General features: G+C 33.3%; 1 protein-coding gene across 8 annotated transcripts in view; it reads right to left on the bottom strand.

Moving 5' to 3' along the window:
- Positions 1–24,154, bottom strand: part of RALGAPA1 (Ral GTPase activating protein, alpha subunit 1 (catalytic)) — a 207,467-nt gene that overhangs the window by 83,901 nt on the left and 99,412 nt on the right. For all 8 annotated transcript variants that reach the window (XM_012724483.1, XM_012724485.1, XM_012724488.1 and 5 more), the window contains 9 exons: positions 23,666–23,859; positions 23,396–23,494; positions 22,192–22,347; positions 20,698–20,826; positions 16,308–16,433; positions 12,739–12,797; positions 9,201–9,309; positions 7,898–8,008; positions 2,720–2,788 (listed from right to left, as the gene is read on the bottom strand). In XM_012724483.1, coding sequence (XP_012579937.1) covers positions 2,720–2,788; positions 7,898–8,008; positions 9,201–9,309; positions 12,739–12,797; positions 16,308–16,433; positions 20,698–20,826; positions 22,192–22,347; positions 23,396–23,494; positions 23,666–23,859 — 1,052 coding nt within the window. The remainder of the gene's footprint in view (positions 1–2,719; positions 2,789–7,897; positions 8,009–9,200; positions 9,310–12,738; positions 12,798–16,307; positions 16,434–20,697; positions 20,827–22,191; positions 22,348–23,395; positions 23,495–23,665; positions 23,860–24,154) is intronic.

The raw sequence follows: 24,154 nt of genomic DNA, 5'->3' as shown, positions 1-24,154 counted from the left end.
TTTTTTTTTTTTTTAATCTCTGTTTCTTCTGCTTGGTTGTTTGTGTATAGGAAAGCTTCTGACTTTTGTGGAGAAACACATGTCTTTTGCAGCAACTTGGATGGAGCTTGAAAAGATCATGCTTAGTGAGATAAGCCAGAAAGAGAAAGAAAAATACTGGATGGTTTCACTCATAGCGGGAGTATAAAGGACCAGACGAGAAAATAACAAAAATAATGAACAACCATATACCAGAGACATTTTTCGGGGGTGGAGTGGGGAATAGGGTCAAAAACGGGGGGGTGAGGAGGGAAATGCACGGGATTATGGTGATGGCACATGGGTGACTTGGTGATGGGAAACCCACGGGGATTACAATTGAGATGGGAGAAAAAAGTACAAAATGATGTAAAAATAAACTTTTGTAAAATAAAAAAAAAAATGAAGGGAAGTGCACTGGACTATGGTGATGGCACACGGGTGACTGGGTGATGGGAAACCCACAGGGATTACAATTGAGATGAAAAAAAATGTACAAAATGATGTAAAAATAAACTGTTATATAAAAAAAAAAGGTTAGGATGCTAGATGCATGGTCTAAATCTCAGAGTATCTGGAAGTCGAGGATTCCCACCAGATATAGTGCTGTGCCAGGGGTGAGGTTTAGAACAGAGTATGTCTCAGAATTTTTTACTCATCTTGCACAATTTTCTTAGTTGCCCAATGTATAGGAGTCTCTCCAGTACTTTCTGGATTTCTCTTCAGAGGGAACTGATCCATATGCAACTGCATCTTAAGGACTCCTTTGCTTATTCTTTAACTATTACTCTTAAAGGTGTTATATCTCTTTAACTTCTTGTTCTATAATTTACCACACATGTATTGACAAAGCTAAAAGTTTTGTTTCAAGTCTCAGATTTATTGTTTTAGATCTACAGTTGCTTTGTGCTCACTGTCTGGGTATCACTCCTTACATGAAACAAAAGAAAGCTAAAACTCCTCTTTCCCTGAAAACCCTGTTCTTTTTTGTTTTATTCATCATGGTTGTAGATTCCACTCTGAAATATTTTCTTCCTATTCCATTAGTCTTAAATCAAAATATCATCAGCTATTACAGAGATGATTGTAAAAACAAGCATATTATTCCTTTTAAAATAACTCTCACACTTTTTCAAGTGCTCTTTCACAAACCTGATATTTCATTATGCATTAAAAGGCTTTCCAAGTCACTTTAAAAAAAGAACTTTTACAAAAGTCCAAGGTTGTTTATATGACACCCCTGGGCCTTTATAACCTGACCTCTTTTTATCTCTGTTGCTTAATTTTCTCCAAATTAAGCACTTTACATCCTGTAATATGAAACTGCCTGGGGGGGGATTCCCATGTCACACCATACCATTTTACACCTCCATGATTTTAAATATGCTATTTCTCTCCACATGGAATCACTTTCTCCACCCTGATCTCATTTATGTAGAAAACCCAAATCATATTTAAGGAAGTTAACCATAATAAGCTCTTCTGCCTCACTAGTTAGATGTATGGACAGTTACTCCCCTCCTCTATTCTACTTTGTATCATAAACACTTTGCCACTTTTTATAGCAAATCATTACACTGGATTTATTGTCATTATCTCTGCTTAACTAGTTCTAAGTAGAGGACCATGTACATATACTTTGTGATGAAGAAATTATTTATAGAGGAATAAGTGGTTAGGGAACAAAACTTGGGAGCATAAATTTTTTCTTTTTAAAATCTCTATACCTAATTTCTGAGACATAAACTCAGGGTTTGTATTAAGTGTTCATATAACTACATTTGACAATGAATTAATTCTATTAATAATACATAAAAATCACCAGATTGACGAAGACATGCAATCAGGAAAGATATGGAAAGTATAAAAAGAAATCAATTAGAAACTTCAGACTGATAAATACCTTGAATAAAGGCTTTTTTTTTTTCCATTATGAATTTAATTAGGTAAATGGTATCCTGTACTACCTTTTGGTGGCAAAAGGGTATGTCTTCTCCTAAACATCAAATCTCTATGTATTATATGTATTCTTTTTTTTTTTTTTAAAGATTTATTTATTTGTACATACAGAACTGGGGTACAGGCCAGAGACTCAGGGGCAGTGAGAGACTTCACCAGAGACAGAGTGGGGAGCAGAACAAGCAGATCAACAAAGTACACTGCTGAGGGGAGCAGTGGGCGGGTCAGGAGAGGTCTGCCACGCCATGTGGTTTCCTCCGGGGGCAGGCGGGGATCGAACTCATGCGGAAGTGGCTTTAGCTTCTCAGTGCAGTGCTTTAACCCGCTGCGCCACCAGGGAGGGCCTATATGTATTCTTTTTCATGAGAAATCCTTTACTTTCTAGCAGTAACAGTCTTGTATGACTGTCTTCAGAGATGACAAAATCCTCAAAATTCATCATGCACAGATGAAACTTTAGCAGAAGAAAATGAAATAATTATAAGTGAACAGAATGTCCTCTAAGGTTCCTAAAAACCCAGAGATTCAAAGACTTTATATCATATGACATGATTAACTGGAAATTTGAACTAAAATTTAACTTACTTACAGTTAAATCATGGAAAGACTTATTTCACTTTATATTTAATTTTAAATAAATTAGTATTCACAATGCAAATACATATATATACATATACCTCTGCATTTTTAAACCATCAATATTAACTAGATAATCACATGAAGTAAACAAAATTTAAATTACCCTCTTGTCCATTTCATAAGATGAAGCTTCTGTACTTGGCAAAAGATGGGTGATAGTGGCTATTAGGATCTGTAGAAGGGGAAGAAAAAGGATTCAAATTATGTTAAACTAGTGGTACATCCTAAAACGTAAATATTAATGATAAAATAATACTTACTGCTAAATATGTATGTTAAGTATGTTAAGCTTGTTTTTTTTTCATAGTGATATTTTAGGTAAAATTTACAAGCTATCAGTCATTTACAATCCTGACATATAAAGCAAAAACTGTATGTTCTATAAACTATAAATGAAATTATAAATTCAATTCATGAATCAATGTCATGACAGATAATAAATGTTCACACAAAATTAGAAGATAATAGTAACCAAAATGGCTTATAAACAACATTCGCATTTCTATCAATCAAGAACTTTACTTTGCTCAACAAATTAGATATAGGCAGAATGTACCTGAACATAATAAAGGCCACAGATGACAGCACTCAACTAACATCACACTCAACAAGGAAAAATTAAGTCTTTAAGTTAAGGATGCCCACAACTGCCATGTCTACTCAGCATAGTACTAAAGTCCAGCCATAATAGTTAGGCAAGGAAGAAAGAAAACACATCCTAAGTGGAAAAGAGGAAGTAATATTTTCTGTTCATGGATAATGTGATCTTACATATTAGAAACCCTAAACAACTCTAAATTTACTGAATTAATTCAGTAAATTTGCAGTATAGTAAAACCAACTGTATTTATATACATTACTAATAAACTAGCAGGAAAAAATTAAGAACACTATTCCAAATGAAGTAACATCCATACACTGAAAATTGTAAAACATCAATAAAACTGAATGCAAAAACATTCCATGTTTTAGACTGGAAAATCAATTTTGTATTTTATTCTTACCATCCAAAGCAACCTACAAATTCAGTGCCACCTATCAAAATATCAGTGTCATTTTTCTCAGAAACAGAAAAACATTTTCTAAAATTTGAATGGAACTACTGGACTCTGAAGAGTCACAGCAATCTAAGAAAGAAGGAGGAGTTATACTTATTTCATGATATGTTACAAAGCTATAGTAAATAAGTGAAACAGGATGGGAGTGACATAAAAACAAGCAGAATAGAGATCCCTGCCATAAATTCATGCACATATGGTTAACTAATTTTTGACAAGGGCTCTTAAGAATGGGAAAAGGATAGTTTCGTGAATAAACAGTGTTAGAAAAACTGGATATCGCACACAAAAATTAATTCAAACTGGATTAGAACCTTGGAAATAAAACTTGATGTCATAAACTCCTGGTAGAAAGCATTAACAATAAAATCTTTGACATGAGTCTTGGAGATGATTTCTTGGTTTGTCATCAAAAACAAAGACCAAAAATGTAAAAATAAATAAGTGAGACTACATCAAACTAAAAAGCTCTGCACAGCAAAGGAAACCATTAACAAAATGAAATACTGAGTGAGAAATAATATGCACAAATCATTTATCTGATAGGGGTTGATATACAGAATATATGAAGAACTTAAACTTGCAAAAAAGCAAATAATCCAATTAAAAGTGGGCAAAAATATACTTGAGAGAAGACATTCAAATAGCTGATATATGAAAAGATGCTAAACATTATCAATCATCCGAGAAATGCAAATCAAAATCATTCCACATCTGTTAGGGTGGCTATTTTCAAAAAGACAAGAGTAACAGATTTTGACAAGCATGCAGAGAAAAGGAAAGCCTATACACTGTTGTTGAGAATTTAAACTGTTACAACCATGTAACTACAAGGTAATTCCTCAAAAAATTAATTAGAACATGTGACCAAGTATTCCCACTCTTGGGTAATGACCTAAAGGAAATGAAAAGTTATCTCAAAGAAACACCTGCACATCCATGTTCACTTTAGCACTATTCACAGTAGCTAAGACACAGAAACTAACTAGAAGTCCTCTTGACAGCTGATAAAGAAAATGTAGTACCTTGGGTGGTATATACACATACACTCATTTCTCACACATTGTGTAACTATGTTAGGATCAACAATGGTCTTCATAGACGATGGTAGTCACTACACATAGCTGAGGTATGTATGCTACTGCGATTTGTGTACCTCTATGACATTTACATAATGACAAAATCACCTATCAATGCATTTTTCAGAATGTAACTGTATACAATAGAATATTATTCAGTCACAAAAGAGAAGGAAACCCTGTCCTTTGTGACATGATGGATGAATCTGGAGGGCATTATATTAAGTGAAATAAGTCAGTCAGAGAAAGACAAATACTATATGGTATCATTTATATGTGGTTTCTGCGGGAAGGTTCATATTTCTCTAGAAATAGAGAATAAAATAGTTGTTGATGGGGGTAAGGAAGAAGGGGAAACAGGGAGATGTAGGTGAAAGGATATACATTTTCAATTGTAAGAATAATGATTTTTAAGACTTTGTACAGTATGGCGACTATATTTAATCAAATAGTATTAAATATCTGAAAGCTGCTGATACTAGGTCTTAAGCAGTCATCACAAAATAACTATGCAAGCTAACAGATGTGGTAATTGTCTTGATCTTGGTAATCATTTCAAAATATCAAATTATCATTTTGTATGCTTTAAACATAATATGCTATTACATTTCTACAAATTATTGCATTAGTGCATCAAATAGGAAAATTCCTGTAAATATCCTTTACTTACTTATCTAGTCCATAGATGCACCTGTTAACCACTAGTGAACTGCTCCATTATTTTAGGATTTCATTTCTTTAAACAGAGGTGGAACATAATAAAATTGATATTTATCTGTAGCTGTTGGCCACTATAATGTATACTAAAGTTATCTGCAAAACCTGCATGGTTAAGAACTTCGAAGGTAATATTAATATATAAACTTATTGAAAATTGGTGGCTTTCAAATAAAGTTGTTTTTCAAGCAATCAATCTTACAGGTTAGTAATTTTCAAGGTTTAAAATTTCAAATGTTTTAATGAGTAGACATACACACACCCATTCACATTTAGATCCACTTATCACATCCTGCATGATAATACATACAAACAACAGCCATTAAAATTTATGTCCATCATTTTAATGGCAAACAGTGTTATGTGCTTTACATGTATTTTATCATTTAGTCTTCAGAGCAACTCTAAGGTAGATATTTTATTCCAAATGTAATTCAGAGGATTAAGTAACTTGTTCAGAGTTATAAAATTAGTAAGCATCAAAGTTACTCTGGGGTTATTTAAACCAGGCGAGATTAACTCTCAAACTCAACCTCTTAACCACAGTACTGTATTCCACTCAACAGATAGTTACTGAAAGGACTCTAGGTTACCCTAGGCATAAAAAACAATAAAATAAATGCACTTGTGCTTAGAGTATTACACACTGATATACTGAAATGTCAGTGATATATAAAGTTTTAAAGTAGGTATATTTAGTGCTACTGTTAACTATAGTAGTGTTATAACTATAGTAGTGTTATAAATACTGTTAGTTTTATAACATGGTTGGGAGGAAAGTCTGAACTTAAAACCTTACAGATTTAGGTTTGAACTGTTTTGCCCTGTTAGCTTGAGACTTTCATATATATAGTTAATAATCTTCAGTAATCTTAAAGTTTGTGGCAATGGGCATGTGGAAGAGATAATACAGAAGTACATCAAAGATATAGTGGAATTGGTTACCACAGTAAAGTGAGTGATGCTGCAATACAGCAGGTAACATTGATTCTTTGGTTGCCCAGAGCATACAAAAATTATCTTTACTTTACACTGTAGTGTATTAAGTGTTCCACAGCACTGTGTTTATAATAATAATATACATACCACCTTAATTAAAAAACACTTTGTTAAAAAGTGCTGGGCTTCTCTGATGGTGCAGGGTTAAAAATACTGCTATCAAGCCATTGCCAGCCACTGCAGCATGAGTTTGATCCCCAGCCAGGGAGGTGACCCACATGGTGCAGCAGACCTCTCCCCTTAGCAGAGTACTTCATTAGAGCTGCCTGTTCTGCTCCTCACTCTGTCCCTGGTGAATCCTCTCAACCCCCACCCCACCTCTGGCCTGCACATCCAGTTCTTGTATGCACAGATAAATAAATCTTTAAAAAATAAACCTAACCAGCATTAAAGCCTTCAGCAGATAAAATCCTGCTGCTGATGCAGAGGCTTGTAAAAACACAGTATCTCTAAGTACAGTGAAGCAAGTACAAATAAAATGAGATACTGCTGTACTTTACCTCAAAAAAATTAAAAATTAAATGAAAGAACACAAAAAGGTTACTGTCCAAGTGACTGGCACATAATAAGTATTAGTTATCATCCTTCCTAAAAATGTTACAGGGTATGATGGTTAAGAAAGATATATTCTAGTTGGAAAAAACAGATAAGGATTCTTAACATTGAGATGATATTTAAACCAATCACTGAAAGGTGAGTGAGAGCAGAGAGGAAGAGAGCAAGTAGGAAGAAGAGAGTGAGAGGTATAGAAGTCAACTATGAAAGGATAAAAAGGCAACCCAAGGATCTGGTCTACAGGATATTTCAAAAAAATTAGGTTGTGTCCTCATCTGGAAACTTTGATTTTGTGGCTACAGATGTTTAATTTTATTTCATAAAACAAAGGGGGAAAATCAGATTTTTTTTTCTCCCAGGTAAATGAGAAGAATCCTGTGAATGTAAATGATAACTTGAGAGGAAAAACTCTCAGGAGCCAGGAGACTGGTTAGAAGGCTATTACAATAGCTCACGAAAGAAATAATGAAGGGTTGAAATATCAGGTGTTATGGAAAGCAGCAGTGACTGAGAATTCAAATTAAAAAAAATTCAAAAGTGATTGGTTAAGAGGAAATGAAAGGAATGAATTAAAATAATGTTCTGATTTTGTATGGTATGTTTTCTTACCTAGGAGAATGAAGCAAAGTATACTTTTATGAAGAAAATGACAATTATGAACTACATGTAGCATGTAAAAACCTCAGAATATACTGTCCTAGTATAAAATACAAATGGTCAAGAGCTTAGATATCTTAAAAAAAGCACCGCTGAGTTGTGTTATTTAGATATGCAAATTCAAAGAAAACTACCAAGTTATTTTTATATCACAAGTCATCCAAAATAACGATCTATAACAAAGTCATAATAAAAAATAAATAAGAAATTACTTACTTGAATAATCTTCAAGGGAGAATCAGGCTGGTAAATTTGAAGTCGAGGTACATAATGAACAAGCATGTGAAGCATATTACAAGCTACATGTGCTACTGTTTTATTAGTAAACTGTAAAAAAGAAAAAAACCACTGTTACAAGTTTCCCTGAATCATTATCCATCAACAATAAATGCATCATTGCTAAAAACTTTTACATTTCATTCGTGTTTCTTTTGTCATTCTATATTTTTAGTTCATCAAAACCAGGAAGATTTACATAGCTGAAAAAATTAAAGATCATAACAAATTTCAAAAGCACATAAAACTTTATTTTTTGTTTAGAAAATTTTACTGACTTCAGTCAAGTTTTATTCTTACCTTGACCTCTGCAACAGCTACTATACTACTTATTACATTATCAATCTTTTGCCCACTTCAATCAACTTTACTCAGTACTTTCAAATTAATCTTGTAAAAACTGCTCTGATACTGATGTTCTCTATGCTTAAAATTCTTAAATAATTCCCCAGTTGCATAAAGTCAAACTTTTATACTTCTTGCTCTAGGATCAAGTCTCATTCACTTTCTGCCTTGACCAAATGTCTCATCTTTTGAAAGTCTTCTATGGTACTTTTATCAAAGTAATCTGCTTTGAACTCAATCAAAGGGTGCAAAGCTACCAGTCATTGGTGTCTCTTAGCTTTTTATGTTTTATTATTCTTATAGTAACCTTATATTAATCAAACTTTGTAATTTCTTGAATCTAGTATCTATAAATTTTTTTCATTCTAGTGCCCTCACCTTGACTCAGAAATATATCATGTAACATTTGTACTTTGCAATCTTTAGACTCCTTTTTAGAGAGTACATAACAAGTCTTAAGTTAAACAGTATGAATACTTCACAAGTAAGAAATATTCATTTGTTTACCCAGTTTCTACATAATTTTTTATTAATACTTCTGATGAAATCTTATTCTGGTCACTAAGAAGGCATTTAACCTAAATGGTAAAGCCAAAGGCTAAAAAATTCAAGAATTCAGGAAATATAGAAAAGTCACAAAAATATTATAAACAATCCTACATGTATGTTTTCTTTTTTAGGAGTCATCAATAAGTATCCTAGAGACAAAACCAAATACATAAAAAAGTTCATCATTAAGCTATCCTAAATTCAAGAGTAGGAAAAGAAATAAATAATGAAAAAAACCCACATTTATTTAATGCTTTATTGTATAAGGGCACAAGATATAGTTAACATTTGAAGTAAAATCATACATTCTGTACTATTTTAATGAAATTCACTAAATAGCTTTCTTTACCTTTAATGAAACACAAATTACATTCAGAGCTTCCTTAATTTGCGGATGATGAGATTCATGGACCAATTCTTCACAAATCCAAATCCCTAAACTGCAAAGTGCTACACATCTGTACAAAAAGCAACCAAAATTAATACAAACAAAAGTAGATGAATCTTCAAATGAAACAAAGCACCAATATAATTAAAACACCCTCAACAGAACCCTCCTCTGGTACAGCAGGTTAAAGCATAGCACTATGAAGCTATAAGCAACTTCTGCAGCGTAAGTTTGATTCCTGGCCTGGAAGGTGATCCACATGACAAACCTCTCCTGACCTGCCCATTGTTCCCCTCAGCAGTGTGCTTCAGGATATCTGCCTGTCTGTTCCCATTCTGTCTCTAGTGAATCCTCTCATGGCCCCCATCTATGGCCTGTACTCCACTTCTTGTTTACATAAATAAGTGAATATATATATATATTTTTAATTAGTGAATATTTTTTAAAAAACACCTTCAACAATCAACACAGAATAAGTAAGCACTGTTTAAGTAATTTAATCTGTTGCTCTACACATTAGCTCTTCTTAGGAAAAGGTAGGAAAAAAGTATATCCCTCTGCTCTTAAACTCTTTAAGCCTAATTTTCCATCATAATTTATAACATCAAGATCACAGATGGATGTAACACAGGGCTTTTATAATAACCTGTTATTAATAAATTGATATGGTCACAAAATATCTATTATGTAACCTGAGTTCACAAAGGAAGGAGCATTTTATTGATAACCACTAAGTAAACAAAACATAAGTTTCTGATATGTCAAATATTATTTTCATATCTTTTAAACTTTAGTTATACTATTTTTAAACAAGTGAGGAATACAAATAAAATTTATATACTTTAGGGCCCTCCCTGGTGGCGCAGCGGGTTAAAGCACAGCACTGAGAATCTAAAGCCGCTTCCTCATGAGTTCGATTCCTGCCTACCCCGGAGGTGACCACATGGCGTGGCAGACCTCTCCTGACCCGCCCGCTGCTCCCCTCAGCAGTGTACTTCGTCAATCTGCCTGTTCTGTTCCCTACTCTGTCTCTGGTGAAGCCTCTCACCGCCCCTGAGCCTCTGTCCTGTACCCCAGTTCTGTATGCACAAATAAATAAATCTTTAAAAAAAAAAAATTTATATACTTTATAAAGGGACTCAACTGAAACCAAACTTGAACAATTTGTATTCTTGACCCTAATGCCTTGCAAAAATTCCCTACCCACATACTTCAACTAAATTTCATCTTGAATCAGTATAAATTCTATTAATGTACTCAAGCATAACCTGATGAAACATACAATGGCTCTCTCTAAGTATTAAAAAAAAGTGAACTTTGGCCCTCCCTGGTGGTGCAGCGAGTTAAAGCGCAGCACTGAGACTCTAAAGCCACTTCTGCTTAAGTTCGATTACCGCCTGCCCCGGAAGAGACCCACATGGCGTGGCAGACCTCTCCTGACCTGCCCACTGCTCCCCTCAGCTGTGTACTTCGTCGATCTGCCTGTTCTGCTCCCCATTCTGTCTCTGGTGAGGCCTCTCCCCGCCCCTGGGCCTCTGGCCTGTACCCCAGTACTGTATGCACAAATAAATAAATCTTAAAAAAAAAAAAAAAGTGAATTTCTTGTATTGTGGTATACTGGCCATGTTCTGATACTGATCTGCTTACATTTAATATAAAGCTAAATTCCAGAGCCAACCAATGTAAATATGTACCAGGGGTTATGAGGTCCTTTCTTTCAGTTGACTATAGAGTCAATGCTACTAAATGTTTACTATTAAAGCTATCACAAAGTCTTTTAAATAAAGTCTACTGCTCTACTTCTTCCTTAGTGTTGTCAACCCATAAACCTTAGATAATACTTACAGATCTGAATAACCAAGTTTCAGTGTTACCAATTAAAAGAGCTGTAACCTAAAACAGTAAATTTTAAGGTGAAGCAAAGCCCTCCGGGGATGCAGGTAGCTAAGGCACAGACTATAACTACAAATATGCAACAGTTTATTTTGTAGTAGAAGGTAAAGGTGTGTGTGTGTGTGTGTGTGTGTGTGTGTGTGTGTGTCTGTGTGAATATTCCTAGTATGGCTCAAGTTTGCTCCTGTCAGATTTTGGGGTTTATGTTTTAAGAATTTATATTCCTAAAAGGCATAAAAAAACAAGTTTAGATATACATAGTTTATCTCCTGGAATATTCCTATATCTCCAATACAAACTGTCTTGTTAAACATTTCCAAGTCTACTTCTGGGCAGTTATGTTTTAGGTTTCATTACTCTGTTACTTGAGAATTAATGTTATTTTAAAAAGGAAGGTAAACAGAAGATCTAGAACTAAGCTCTGAGCTCAAATCTGATTCTACCAATTATTACATAGTTATCTCATAAGATTTTGAAGCCAAAGGTCAAGGTTTCAATCATGACTATACCTTTTCTGGATGAGGGGCTTCTGTCAATAAAAAGTGGGATAAAAATTATAACCTATTTTCTAGAAAAAAATAAGATCATACACTATTTAAAATGGTGAGTGCACAGTACATAGAAAGGGCTTAACAAATGTTAGCTTGCCAAGATTTGCAGATATGGACTGCAGGAGTAGTGACACATTACTGTTGAATAAACTTCAAGAAATATATTAATATCATTAAATACAAATTTAACTATTTTGAGAAAAAGAAGCTATGTAGTATGCTGCTGAAATTTGCTAATTTAAATCTCAACCTTTTGGAAAAGGTTTTATAAAACAAAAACGCCAGTTTCACTTCTTAGTAAGACATTTAAAACAGAAAAGCATCATAAAGTCTTAAATTATTTAAAAATATATGGATCAAACATTTACAAACATTAACATATATAGGTATGACTTTCTACTATATTTTACTTAAAGTCAATTTAACACTCATTGGTAATACTACTACATTTTAAGAGATTGCCTATGATAGAGGATAGTGAATATACAATCTGAAGGGAAAGCAAAATGTATTTAAAATGAAAAGATACCATTTTATTTATTTTTTAAAGATTTATTTATTTACTCATATAAGAACTGGGATACAGCCAGAGGTATGGAGGGGTGAGAGGATTTACTAAGGACAGAGCAGGGAATAGAACAGGTGGATCAACCAAAATACACTTCTAAGGGGAGCAGCAGGGGAGACAGGGGAGGTCTGCTGCACTATGTGGGTCAGATCCAGGGTGGGGATTGAACTCTGCTGCAGTGGCTGTGGACAGCCTTAGAGTCCTGCTCTTTAACCCCTCACACCACCAGTAAGAACTCCAAAAAAGATTCCATTTTTGATCCAGATGATGAATGTAATATAAAAAGTGAGTACATTTTAACTTTTTAGTAAAGGAAGGTTAACTTTTGAATAATGAAAAAATGCAACCATTTAATGTTTAACTAATTTACATCTGTAATTCATAATAGATTCTGTATGTGAAACAACCTGAAGTGCTAAATAATTCAATCAATATCTAAAATGATTCTAAACACAGAATAGTTAAGTCTTAAGAAAAAATGACCTACCGTGCAGGACCAGAGGGCTCATCTCTTGCAGAACTTAATACAGTTTTGATTATAAGTTCCTAAAGTAAGGGAGGAGTAGTTAGTAGCAATGAAAAGATTTCACTCATTTAACACATATCTATTAAAGTCACTACAGGTTCAGGCACTGTGCCATGTTCTGAGGATACAAAAGTAAAACAGAATTAGCCCACCTTTATCCTCATGCACATAACTATAAATTTTTATAGAGTCCAATATTATTCATAAAACTATTTATATAAAATACTATAATCTGAATATGTCTCCCTTAAATTCATATGTTGAAATCCTAATCCCCAAAGATAACTGGTATTGGGTGGTGTCTAGTTCATGAGGGCAAAGCCTTTAAGTATGGGATTGAAGCTCTTATGAAAAAGATGCTTTATAAAGAGACTTTCTAGCCCCTTCCATCCTGTGGAGACACACTGAGAAATTGCCAGCTATGAACCAGGAAGAGGGCCCTCAGCAAAATGTGACTATGTGCGAGCCTTGATCTTGATCAGTCTCCAGATGTGTGAGAAATAAGTGTTGTTTATAAGCTCCTATCTCTCCCTAAGCTTCACCTCTTTACCCCCTCCCCATCAACAGAAAAATATATGTCTTTAGTGTTTTATAGCACTCCAAATGGATAATTTATAACCAAATCTATACATTAAGAGTATTTTTTTATTAAAAGAGTAATAAAAGCTCTCAGTAAATAAAGCAGATTTAATAGCTTAAAGGCATTAAGATCTTTTGAAATTTTCAGAAGTGTCATTTAAAAGCAAACATCCTTTTTTGACATTTGTAAGCATGCCCATGTATAAGTACTGAAATAATATAGTTAAAATTATGTAAATGGTGAAATATTCCAAGGGAAGAGTAAAGAAGAAGCAATTGTTCAGAGTGTCTGTAGTGCATTTAAACTAATCAGACAGAAAAAAGAAAACTCATCTATTAAGGAGTTATAGATAGAATAATCAGTAGGCAAGAAGTAAATAAAGATATATCTGTTGCAACACAAGTCAAAGTTTAAAAGTTTTATGAAAGACAGGGACATCAACAGGGTCAAACATGACAGTGGCTAAAGAGAAAGAGAATGTCACCAAATTTAATGATTAAGAATAAATATTCCATTCTTTTAAAAAAAATCATTGATTCATTCAATAAGCACTTATGGACTATGGGTGCCATGGTGGTGGGTGAAGTAATATACATCTGAAAAGGTATAAACTTGTACCTCTGAATCATATACCGATTGTAGCAATGGTACTTCAATTAAAAAAAAATTAAGTATTTTATTAGAAAAAGAGATAAGAATGTAAGCTCCTTAAAAGTAGTAAGCCTTATGGTGGAGTATGAGTATACTGGTGGTTCCATGTATTACTGTAGTAAATACCTGGTAGGGGTATCCAAATATTACTTCAATTAAAAATAAATGAATATAATAAAATAAACTTTTGATTGCTTTTATTTATAAACTTAGCATCTAGTCAAAGGCTGCCAATTAGGTACCTGGATGATATGTATTGTTTAAACCTAAGACCATTCCATGTAACAGAACCTGTCTTAGGTGATGGAAATAAACAGATGGTTAAGACATAAGAAGTTTACAGTCCAGGTAAAAAGACAGATTTGTAAACAAACAACTAAAACACAAGATGATGTATGATGTATAAAAGTTTCTATGTGAGCAAACAGCTTCCTTTGATAAAGTAATGAAAGATTTCACCACAAGGTCTACATAAACAGTATTTTGATAAATTATCAAAGTCAAAGACTAGGATTATGCATGCACGTGTGGGAGGGGGGTTGGGAGGGTAGTTAGAAAAGGCAAGAGAAAAACTGGTCTGTATAATGATGCCTTAGGCAGAAGGAAATGGATTTTAAAAAGCGCAGATCTGAGAAACTGAAGAGTACATGGGAGCTGATTTCAGTGAAAATTAAATATGACCACCATGGGATAAAATTTTTCCTTTGAAGCTTCACTTTTTCCTGGCTAAAAATAATCATCACTTTCTTAGGTATTTTTGTTTTCATCATTATTAGAATGAAGTTTTGTTTCGGAGATACCACCCAAAGTACTTTTTACTTTTAAATTACATCATCTGTTGCTGCTTAACAATGGCTGTCAGAGATAAAGGCAACTCTGAAATGTAGATCTGATATAGTAGACTAAATGAACTCCTCATAAACTCAAAGCTGGCTGAGTAAAGTACTGCTTACTCTTGACTTCCACAATCTTTTGGAAATAGAACGAACTAAAGCTGTTACATAACTTAATACTGACTGTCAATTTGTATGGCTTTTATTGTCATCATAAATTTGCACTGTTTCACACAATTTTATGTTTCAAGTGTCATTCACTTGTTTGTTTTCTGAGACTATACCATTTACCAAGCAGAATGCTAAACTACTAAGAATATAGCTGTAATGAGATTTTGTGGCAATTATTTAATTAAGGTAAAGACACTGAACCATTAGTTCCAAGTGTGATAAATGCTGAAAGACATACACAAATGGTATAGAAATATATGCAATACTGTCAATGAAAAGTGGGTAAGAAAACTTCTTTCAGAGAAAGCAAACTTTTTAAAATCATCAGCATGACTACTGAGCAGTCACATACATACTTCTCTCTTCCTTTCCTTATTTCCTCTTCTTTTCTAATTCCAGGGACTCATTAGTTTAGAACAGAGACCATCTGGCAACTACTTTAACAAATACCACTTCTTGGGGTTACCAAACCCTTGGAAATTTGTAATACATGGACATTCAACTAGAGACAGGTTTTGACTTAGTGATGGAATTATTTCATACTGTCATTACTGAGCCCAAAAGCACTAACTGCCTTAATCTTTTTTATTGAAGAGTAAGTTTATTAGGAAGAGACAGGGGAGGAGAGGACACTTGTATAGGCACAAGCAGGCAGGAAGAGCTGCCCTAACTGCCTTAATCTTAACTGAGACCTGATAACCAGTCCCCTCCACTTTGGGCTAAGAAATTACTAACTCCTCAAGACTAAGGATGATGATTAAGTCACACCTCCCCACAGTATAGTCACTGTTAAATTTTATACCAACTCCTATTTAAATTTGTTAATACTTCAGGTACAGGGGAGCTCTATCCCAATTCCAATTTTCTACAGTGAAACAAGATATTCCATTATATTGTTTCAATTCATCAAGTTGGGAAACCAAAAAAAGAATATGAGTTGAATGTCTCAATCTTAGAAGTTTACATTAGTAGTACAGTATCTGGCTAATAGGATGTTTATGTAACTGTTCAGTGAATGAATGAATGCTAGGAGATTGATGTATCAGGGGTTTCAATACTGAAAAGATGTTCCAAAGCAGTATAAACACATAAACGGGCCATGTTCCTAAAAGGCATTCCAGCCTCTGTGTTTTAGCAATATTTTCAACAAAACTTGTTTCTATGTTTAAACAATCTTTAACAATTGTGTAGATTTCTAAAGGAAAATAATACAAATATCAATAATACAAATCTTATTGATAGATGTTCTAGTTATAAAATATCTGAATGTTAAAAACTACCATCTAATTTCTTACCTTAACATCTGTAAATTGAGACAAAGCAATATCAGGAATATTGGGATGAAGAGCAGGCAGTTCACAATATAAGTTGGGAAAGCAAACCAAAGATCCCAGAAGAACTTGTGCTTCCACTCTTGGTGCCTATGTACCAGATTTAAAAAATATTTTAAATGTACTGATTTCATTAAATGATCAGGAAAAAACCTTTATTATCTAACCACATTACCCAGGGAAGTGAGAATATAAGACAAAATTCAAAAGGAAAGGGGCACAAAAGGATTTAGGTTTTCACCTATCCTTTCTACTTACCGTTATTTTCAATAAATACAATAAACAAATAGTTTTCTTGAGCAGCTTAATCACACTATAATATTAGTATATTAATATAATGTTAATATAATTAATGACACTATAAATAGGAATATAACTTACTAGCAGAAAATTTCTCTTATTTTGAGGAAAAATGTGAACACTTTCATTTTAAAGACAGCTCACATAGTAACATTGCTCCAATGAACAGTATCACTAAATGATATTATTATCTAAGGATAAGTAAACTAATTTAGGAAAATGTTAACTGTATCTTAAAAATCAGGCACTAGTCTACTTGGTTTTCACGATATTATGCAATGGCAAAAACACTGCTTATATCATTTACTAAAAACACAATTAGAATTTATGGTTGGCTGCAGACAAAGGTTACTTTTATCTTCTTAGCTTATCAAGCCATTCCTGAAGCATCAACACTGAACAGTTCTTTCTTTTCTTCTGACCTCTTGCCCACCAAACATCAACATCCATATAGTTTTAATTACTAATACCTATAAATTGATTTTTATCTTTAGTAGTACCTAACAATAATGCTAAAACAAATCTAATAGAAATATAGATTAGAAATATAGTACTTCCATTCAAGAAAGACACCTTCGCCTCCAAAGTACTTTCCCCATGTTAATAAATATTATAATAGAGGCAAAGGAGTAGTGGTCTATTATGATTTTCAACAAAACTTGTTTCCATATTTAAAAAAAAAACTAGATTTATAGACACAAGGTAAAAGCATAAAGAATCAGGTTAAACTCAATCACTGCCTAAACTTCAAATAAATTATCCTATGAAAACAAAACTTATTTTAAAAGAAACAACCAATATTTAGTGAAAGAGACTAGATAAAAAGTTTGTCTTTAAAATATAGAGGGTAACCACGAATATTCAGGTGTGTATATACAATGGGGGCAAAACTGAAATGTGATTCTAATTAAGAAAGGTAAAACCTCATCAATTACTTTGTCATCTGCTAAGGAGAATGAGGGAAACATTAAAAAAATGAATATGATATATACTGGATAAAAATTTTAAAACAAAGTATATGATTTACCTATTATCTAGTGGAAAAACTGTCCTGAAACTCCAGATGTGGGTCTCAAGTTTGATTCCTGCAATGACTAGGTTTCCTATGTAGCTTTTCTCAACTGGTACCCTTCATCTGAACCACAGAATACAAACAAACATAACTTTTTTTTAAGTTCTCAAGGAAGCAACATAAGTATTGATAATATCCTAGATGCACAGGAGGTTTAGTTACATAAAATGCCTCAGGACATTAGCGCTTAATTCTCCTACAGAACCTTAAGAAAGGTTATAAGAAACATGCTAACTAGGTATCAGAAATCATTAGTCAACCAACAGTATAGTTTTCATAGAAAATGTATTAAAAAAATTTTAAAAACCACACTGATTTATGTATCATGCTTCTATGAGTTTTATCAAGTTTGGCCAATAGCCAAGAGATTGATAATCTGTGTACCCTTATATAATAGACTTATACCTTGTTTATAAAACTCCTAAATCTCTAATTTGTCTTCTAGCTAATTTACTCCTAGATGAGTACACTTAATATTACCAAAATAATAATCAATATCTCTCAAAAAATTTAACTGTTTGTCTCATATAGCATTATGATCTGATCCCTGGCAAAGATGATGTTCCAAAGATAGAGTATAAAGCAGTGCTTTTGTTTTTTCTTTTTTTTTGTTTAAAGATTTATTTATTTATGCTTAACAGAACTGGGGTATAGGCCAGAGGTGTGTTGGATGAGAGGATTCACCAGAAAGAGTGTGGAGCAGAATAGGCAGATCAACAAAAATATACTGCGTAGGATAGCAGCGGGTGGGTCAGAAGATGTCTGCCATGCCACGTAGGTCAGCTCCCTGGCTGGCGATTGCACTCATGTTGCAATGGTTTCAGAGAGCTTCATAATGCAGTGTTTAATAGCCCATTGCGCCACCAGGGTGAGCCCCTAAAGCAGTGTTTTTTAATCTTTATTGTTCATACCAATCATTTGGGATACAGTTAAAATGTTTACTACTCTATTTCACTAGGCCTAGGATGGTGGCTGAGATTCTGCACTTTTAACAAATACCAAAATCATACAAATATTTCTAGTGTGGCATTTACACTGGATAGCTAGGATCTAAAGCTTTTATCTTTCTGTAAACCACTCTCTAATTAGAATAACTAACTAAACAAAATGGGATTATTTATTGTTCCTTGAACACAGCTTACTCATGCCTATTTCCCTTTGTCCAGAACACCTTCTCTTATCTCCATTTTCACTTATAAAAATACTAATATTTAAAGATCTATTCAAATATCTTTTCTACTAAATTCCCTTGATATTCTAAACAAGTTTTCCCCTTTCTCTGAATTACCAAATAATTTCATTTAATATATTCATATTATAATGCACTATACTAAGTTTTACCTAAAGGTATTGTGCTTATTGGGATAAGCCAAATGGAAATACATATACTCATATGTGGTATACAAAGAAAAACAAATCAGTAAGCAAAAACAAAAGGAAAAAATAGACTTTTGGACTATAAAACTAGCTAGAGGTTACCCAAAGAAAGGAGGGAAAGGAGGGACAGGACAAAGGAAAAACTGTATGGGAAATACTAGGTAGGCCTTTTAGTGATAAAGTTGCTGATTTTCAATGACATACTCTTGAAACTTGTATGTAATAATGCATGGTCACTTCAACCAAATTTCTAAAAATCAAGGAAAATAACCCTAATTAGCAAGGTTATCTCTATTTTATAGTGAAAAACTGAAACAGAAGAAATTAAGTAACTTTGGCAAATTATAGCTAATAAATGGTAAGATCTGGGTTTTGAACATAGGTAGATTGACTCTAGACTTGATGCTTTCTTTCCACCACTACGCTGAGTTCCTCCTATTGATATCTAATTTGTTGTCCAATATTCCATAGTTGTCAGTATACTTCCTAGTTCCCCAGCAGCAGACAAAATGTTTCCTGAGTACACTTTATATCATTTATTCTCTATCCTTTGTATTTCACCCAAAGGAATACTCTATAGAAAAATAAAAGTTTAATGAATATTAAAGGTTTTAACACATTGAGCTTAAACTTGTGCTAAATAAATACTTACATACTCTACTTATAAATCTCTAGAAGTGTGATGCTTGTGAGATACTGGAAATACCAAGATGAATGAAACATGACCACTATTCTCAGAAAATTAGAAAACCACACTAACTAGTTATAAATATCAGATGTTCTCTTATTTGCACATATTCTCTAGGTGACTGTATCCAGTTTCATAGCTATTAGTACTAATGAGAAGCTAAAGTTTTCCAGCTTTACCTCTTCAATTCTGACATTTCTTTTCAGCTCCTTACTTGTACATGCAATGAATGGCCCTCCGGATTATCTCCAAATGGATGTCTACTATACAATTTACTATGCTCCAGTATATGAGTTATTTCTAATTTATACTTGTTCCAGAGTGATCATTCTAAAATGCAAATTTGATCAAATCATTCTCTCAAAATCCTTTAAAGGTTACTCATTCTTTCTGTAGGATGAAACACCTTTCTCTTTATTTCACATGACTCTGCCACTATTTATGAAATGTTCCAACTCCATTACATTAGTAGCCACTTGTCTCAGCTCTACAGACATACGAAAAACCTCAGCATACCATTTGAGAATCCAGAGCTGGGTTACCTCACATTTATTTCTTCTCTTTTGCCATATAACAGTCCTTTATTTTCCTCCCGCCCCCACCCGTTTCTTTAGATTTTCTCAAAATTTAAATTCTTTTGGTTATTTTTAATTTTCAAATATATCTTCTAGATCAATCCAAGAACTAATGTTAGTACTTTTTGAGTAATTTTAGGTATTTTCTTTACACTTGAGAATTACTTGTTTACATTTTTTTTTTAAGTGCAGGAGAAGCTATCAATTACAATATAGACTATAACTTTTCCTGACCAGTAGCTTGTTAAATTCTATCAACAATGCTTTCCTCTGTTGCTTTGTTAGTTCAGTACTGCTCAGGTACAGTTTATTATATTATGAAGACTAAGAAATAAAACTTACATTGAGAAAAGCTGAAGAAGCCACTCTTCCTGCTGCTACAATAAAATCCATAATAAGCATTGTGGCACCAGGCAAACCAAGTGAAAAAAATTGAGGTGAGCAGTGCTTGATAATTGTATTGACAATATCCTTAGAAATAAGTGAAGAAGGGAAAAAGAATATCACAAATGTAATCTTGGGTAGGAGCTAATCAATATCATTAAAAGTAGAGAACATGAAATAATAAAACAATTAACTACTATACATTGGCTGACTAATTGGAGGATATTTCTTGTTCTTCCAAATAATACATAGTTAGTCTTATATTTTTGTCAAAAGAATGTAAGCCTAAAATGCATCTATTTGACATTAATACATTTTTTCACATTAGAGAGCAAGTTGTAAGGCTTATGCTTCAGAGTTAAAAAATAAGGTCCAATGTATTTCAAGACTGATCTGTAGACTAGTTCCTCCTGCCACCGACTTGCTTCTATGTGATAACTGGTTTCTGAAGTTGAATGACATATGTGTCAATTGCAGAGATCCTTTTTTATAGGTAAATTTTTAAATCCTTTGGTGACAGCATTTAGCCTCAGAAATATGGACTTGAACATTTTTGTGATAATAGTCTTTATTTGGTTATTCATTCACTTTTCCTCAGAACTTACCAGAAGGATGCAGTGTATTGTACTATTCAAACTGATTTATCTTAAGTGAAAGGTTTTTCTTTCAAACTGATTTATCTTAAATGAAAGGTTTTTCTTTCTAGTAATTAAAAGCATCATTTTGAGATATGCATATAAGAATACTACAGGTATTCTAAATTAGTACACAGTTTCTCATTTTTTCAGAAAGAAATATAATCATCTTTTAATATTAATTTAATGATTTTTAAATGATCAGTAAAACTGAACTACATTATCATCAAAATAGTTATATTACTTTGACTCGCAACCTTCCACATTTTTTATTTTTATGGCCAGAACCAAGACCTTTGAAGTAAGAGTCATATTTATGTCACTCTTTTGTAGTGACTGAATGATACAATTGCCAAATCAATATATTGTCACTATGCTAATACAATCAATGGTATCAGAAAATGTTATGTGCTAACTAAAGAACAAAAATCTGATGGCTGCATGACTAGATGAACAAATCCACATACCTGAAGTGTCAGCGATCAAATAACAATTATAAAATGCTTAAGATGAGTACATTAAAACACTGAAGGAAGATATTGCGAACCTAAGTAAAAGACAGCTTTAATCTCTTCAAAAAGTGAACTAGTTGTTATACTTTAGAGGAAAATGTACTTAATAAACAAGTTAACCCCCGTACTAAAATAAGTTGTTCCTCAACTAAGTTTCAAGAACAAATGAGGTCATAAAATGAAAGAGACCTATAAATAAACCACTACATATTTTTAATTCTAGATCTTGAAAGTCAAGAGCTAAACGGAATTGGGAATTAAAAATAAACCTATAAAGCAGATTGTTAGAAAGTATATATAGTCACCTGATCAATATGAAGTAATCCACAATGCATTATATTGTAGAAATGTGTTAGAAAATCTCTATTTGGAGAAACATCTTGTCTTCTCTTCATCGTATTACAAATAAGTTTATAAGCATGTAATTTACCTTGTTTATACTTATCAGTCAGCATGGTTGCCTACAATAAAAACGTCTTTGTTTTAATAGCATGCAGATAGATACTATTTTTTAAATATTTAAAAACTGAATATAGCAAGCAATGTATTTATTTTCACTTATTTCTATTTGCCCAATTTCTCTAATGAATTAAATATCAGAACTCCTGCAACTATGTTATCATTAAATTCATACAAGCAAGTAGGAATAATCACACACTGTTTTATTAGGACAATATAGCAAACATATCAAACAGCTACATTAATTAGATCTTTGAAAGTATTTAGTACAGTAGGACACAAATTTGAGGTTTAAATTTCACATAAATAAAATTAAGGTGTAATTTTTTACATTTATTATTTTTTTAAAATGAGGTCTTTTTTTAAAGATTTATTTATGTATACAGAACTGGGGTATAAGCCAGACGTGCAGGGGTAGTGAGAGGATTCACTAACAACAGAGTGGGGAGCAGAACAGGCAGACTGATGGCGTACACTGCCAAAGGGAGCAGCGAGTGGGTCAGGAGAGGTCTGCCATGCCATGTGGGTCACTTCCAGGACTGGGGCCCTACATTTACTATTTTTTTTAATAAAAATTATGTCTCACATACAATAACTTTGTATGCCTACTCTCCTCTCTGTGTAACTACTTAAAAACTAAGTATTCTAAGTAATAGCTAAGGCAGCTAACAAATATTTAAGACTAGTCACATACCTGTTTAATAAATTAACTATTCTGGCTCTCCCTGGTGGCGCAAAGGTTTAAGCACAGCACTATGAAGCTATCCTCAGCCATTGTAGCACGACTTCATTTTCTAAACAGGAAGGTGACCCACATGGCACAGCAGACCTCTCCTGTTTTGGCCACTGCTCCCCTCAGCAGCGTACTTTAGTCGATCTGCCTGCCTGCTTCCCACTCTGTCTCTGGTGAGTCCTTTCACATCTCGCCCCCACCCCCACCCCGCCCGGCTCCGCACCGTACCTCTGGCCTGTACCCCACATGTATGCATAAATAAACCTTTAAAAAATTAAATTAAAAATTTCAGTAAATATTTTATATACTAAACTTACTTTGAAAAGCCAAGGCGTAAGTATTCTCAGTGGAGGAATCAAAACTGGTGGAGAAGGGGATGTCAGGTTATCAGTTGAAATGCCGAGGTTATCTCTAATCTGTAATTTTAAAATAAAATGCAACAAACTTAAGAAAAGTGCTCTCATATTTACTTAAATGACTTCACCAGTTTAAAGTCAGAAGTGTTGAGACAATGTTAGCTGAGGTTTCTTCTACTACTTAATGTATACTTTATTTTTCTTTCCTTCTCTTACATCTTCTCTTTTTACCTTAGCTAGATTCTGCCAAAGTTCACAGAGGTAATCAAAAACTTGAGCATGTATTTCAGGATCCATAATAGCATTGACATCTCCCAAAATGCCTAGCATTCTTCGCCACATGACAGTAGCAACATCTGCATGCCATCCTGTGAGAGTACCTCCTGCCATCACACTACAACATTCAGATGGAAATTCACTGATTTCTATGGAAAAAAATAATACATTAGTGTCACGTTATTCTTTCTAGAGAATTGGTCACAAAAACATAAGCATCAAATTAAGTACCTACAAAAGTGAGTAAAAGAAAGATCAATGTTTTAGTCTTACTTTTTCCTGAAACGTCAAAACCTCACTTCACCAGTTCATAATTCCTATTATGGAAATAATAACTACTTAATAGGGTGCTCTCTAGATTTATCTGTAGGAAATGATGTAGCTATCATGTGGAGAATTTCTGTTTCACATACAAAGTGTATTTATAAGTGTATACTCTCATCT

This window comes from Condylura cristata, unplaced genomic scaffold (genome assembly GCF_000260355.1).
Source record: "Condylura cristata isolate star-nosed mole 26May11 unplaced genomic scaffold, ConCri1.0 scaffold00013, whole genome shotgun sequence".
NCBI lineage: Eukaryota > Metazoa > Chordata > Mammalia > Eulipotyphla > Talpidae > Condylura > Condylura cristata.
The sequence above is the reverse complement of the archived record's forward strand: the minus strand, read 5'-3'. Positions and strand labels throughout refer to the sequence as shown.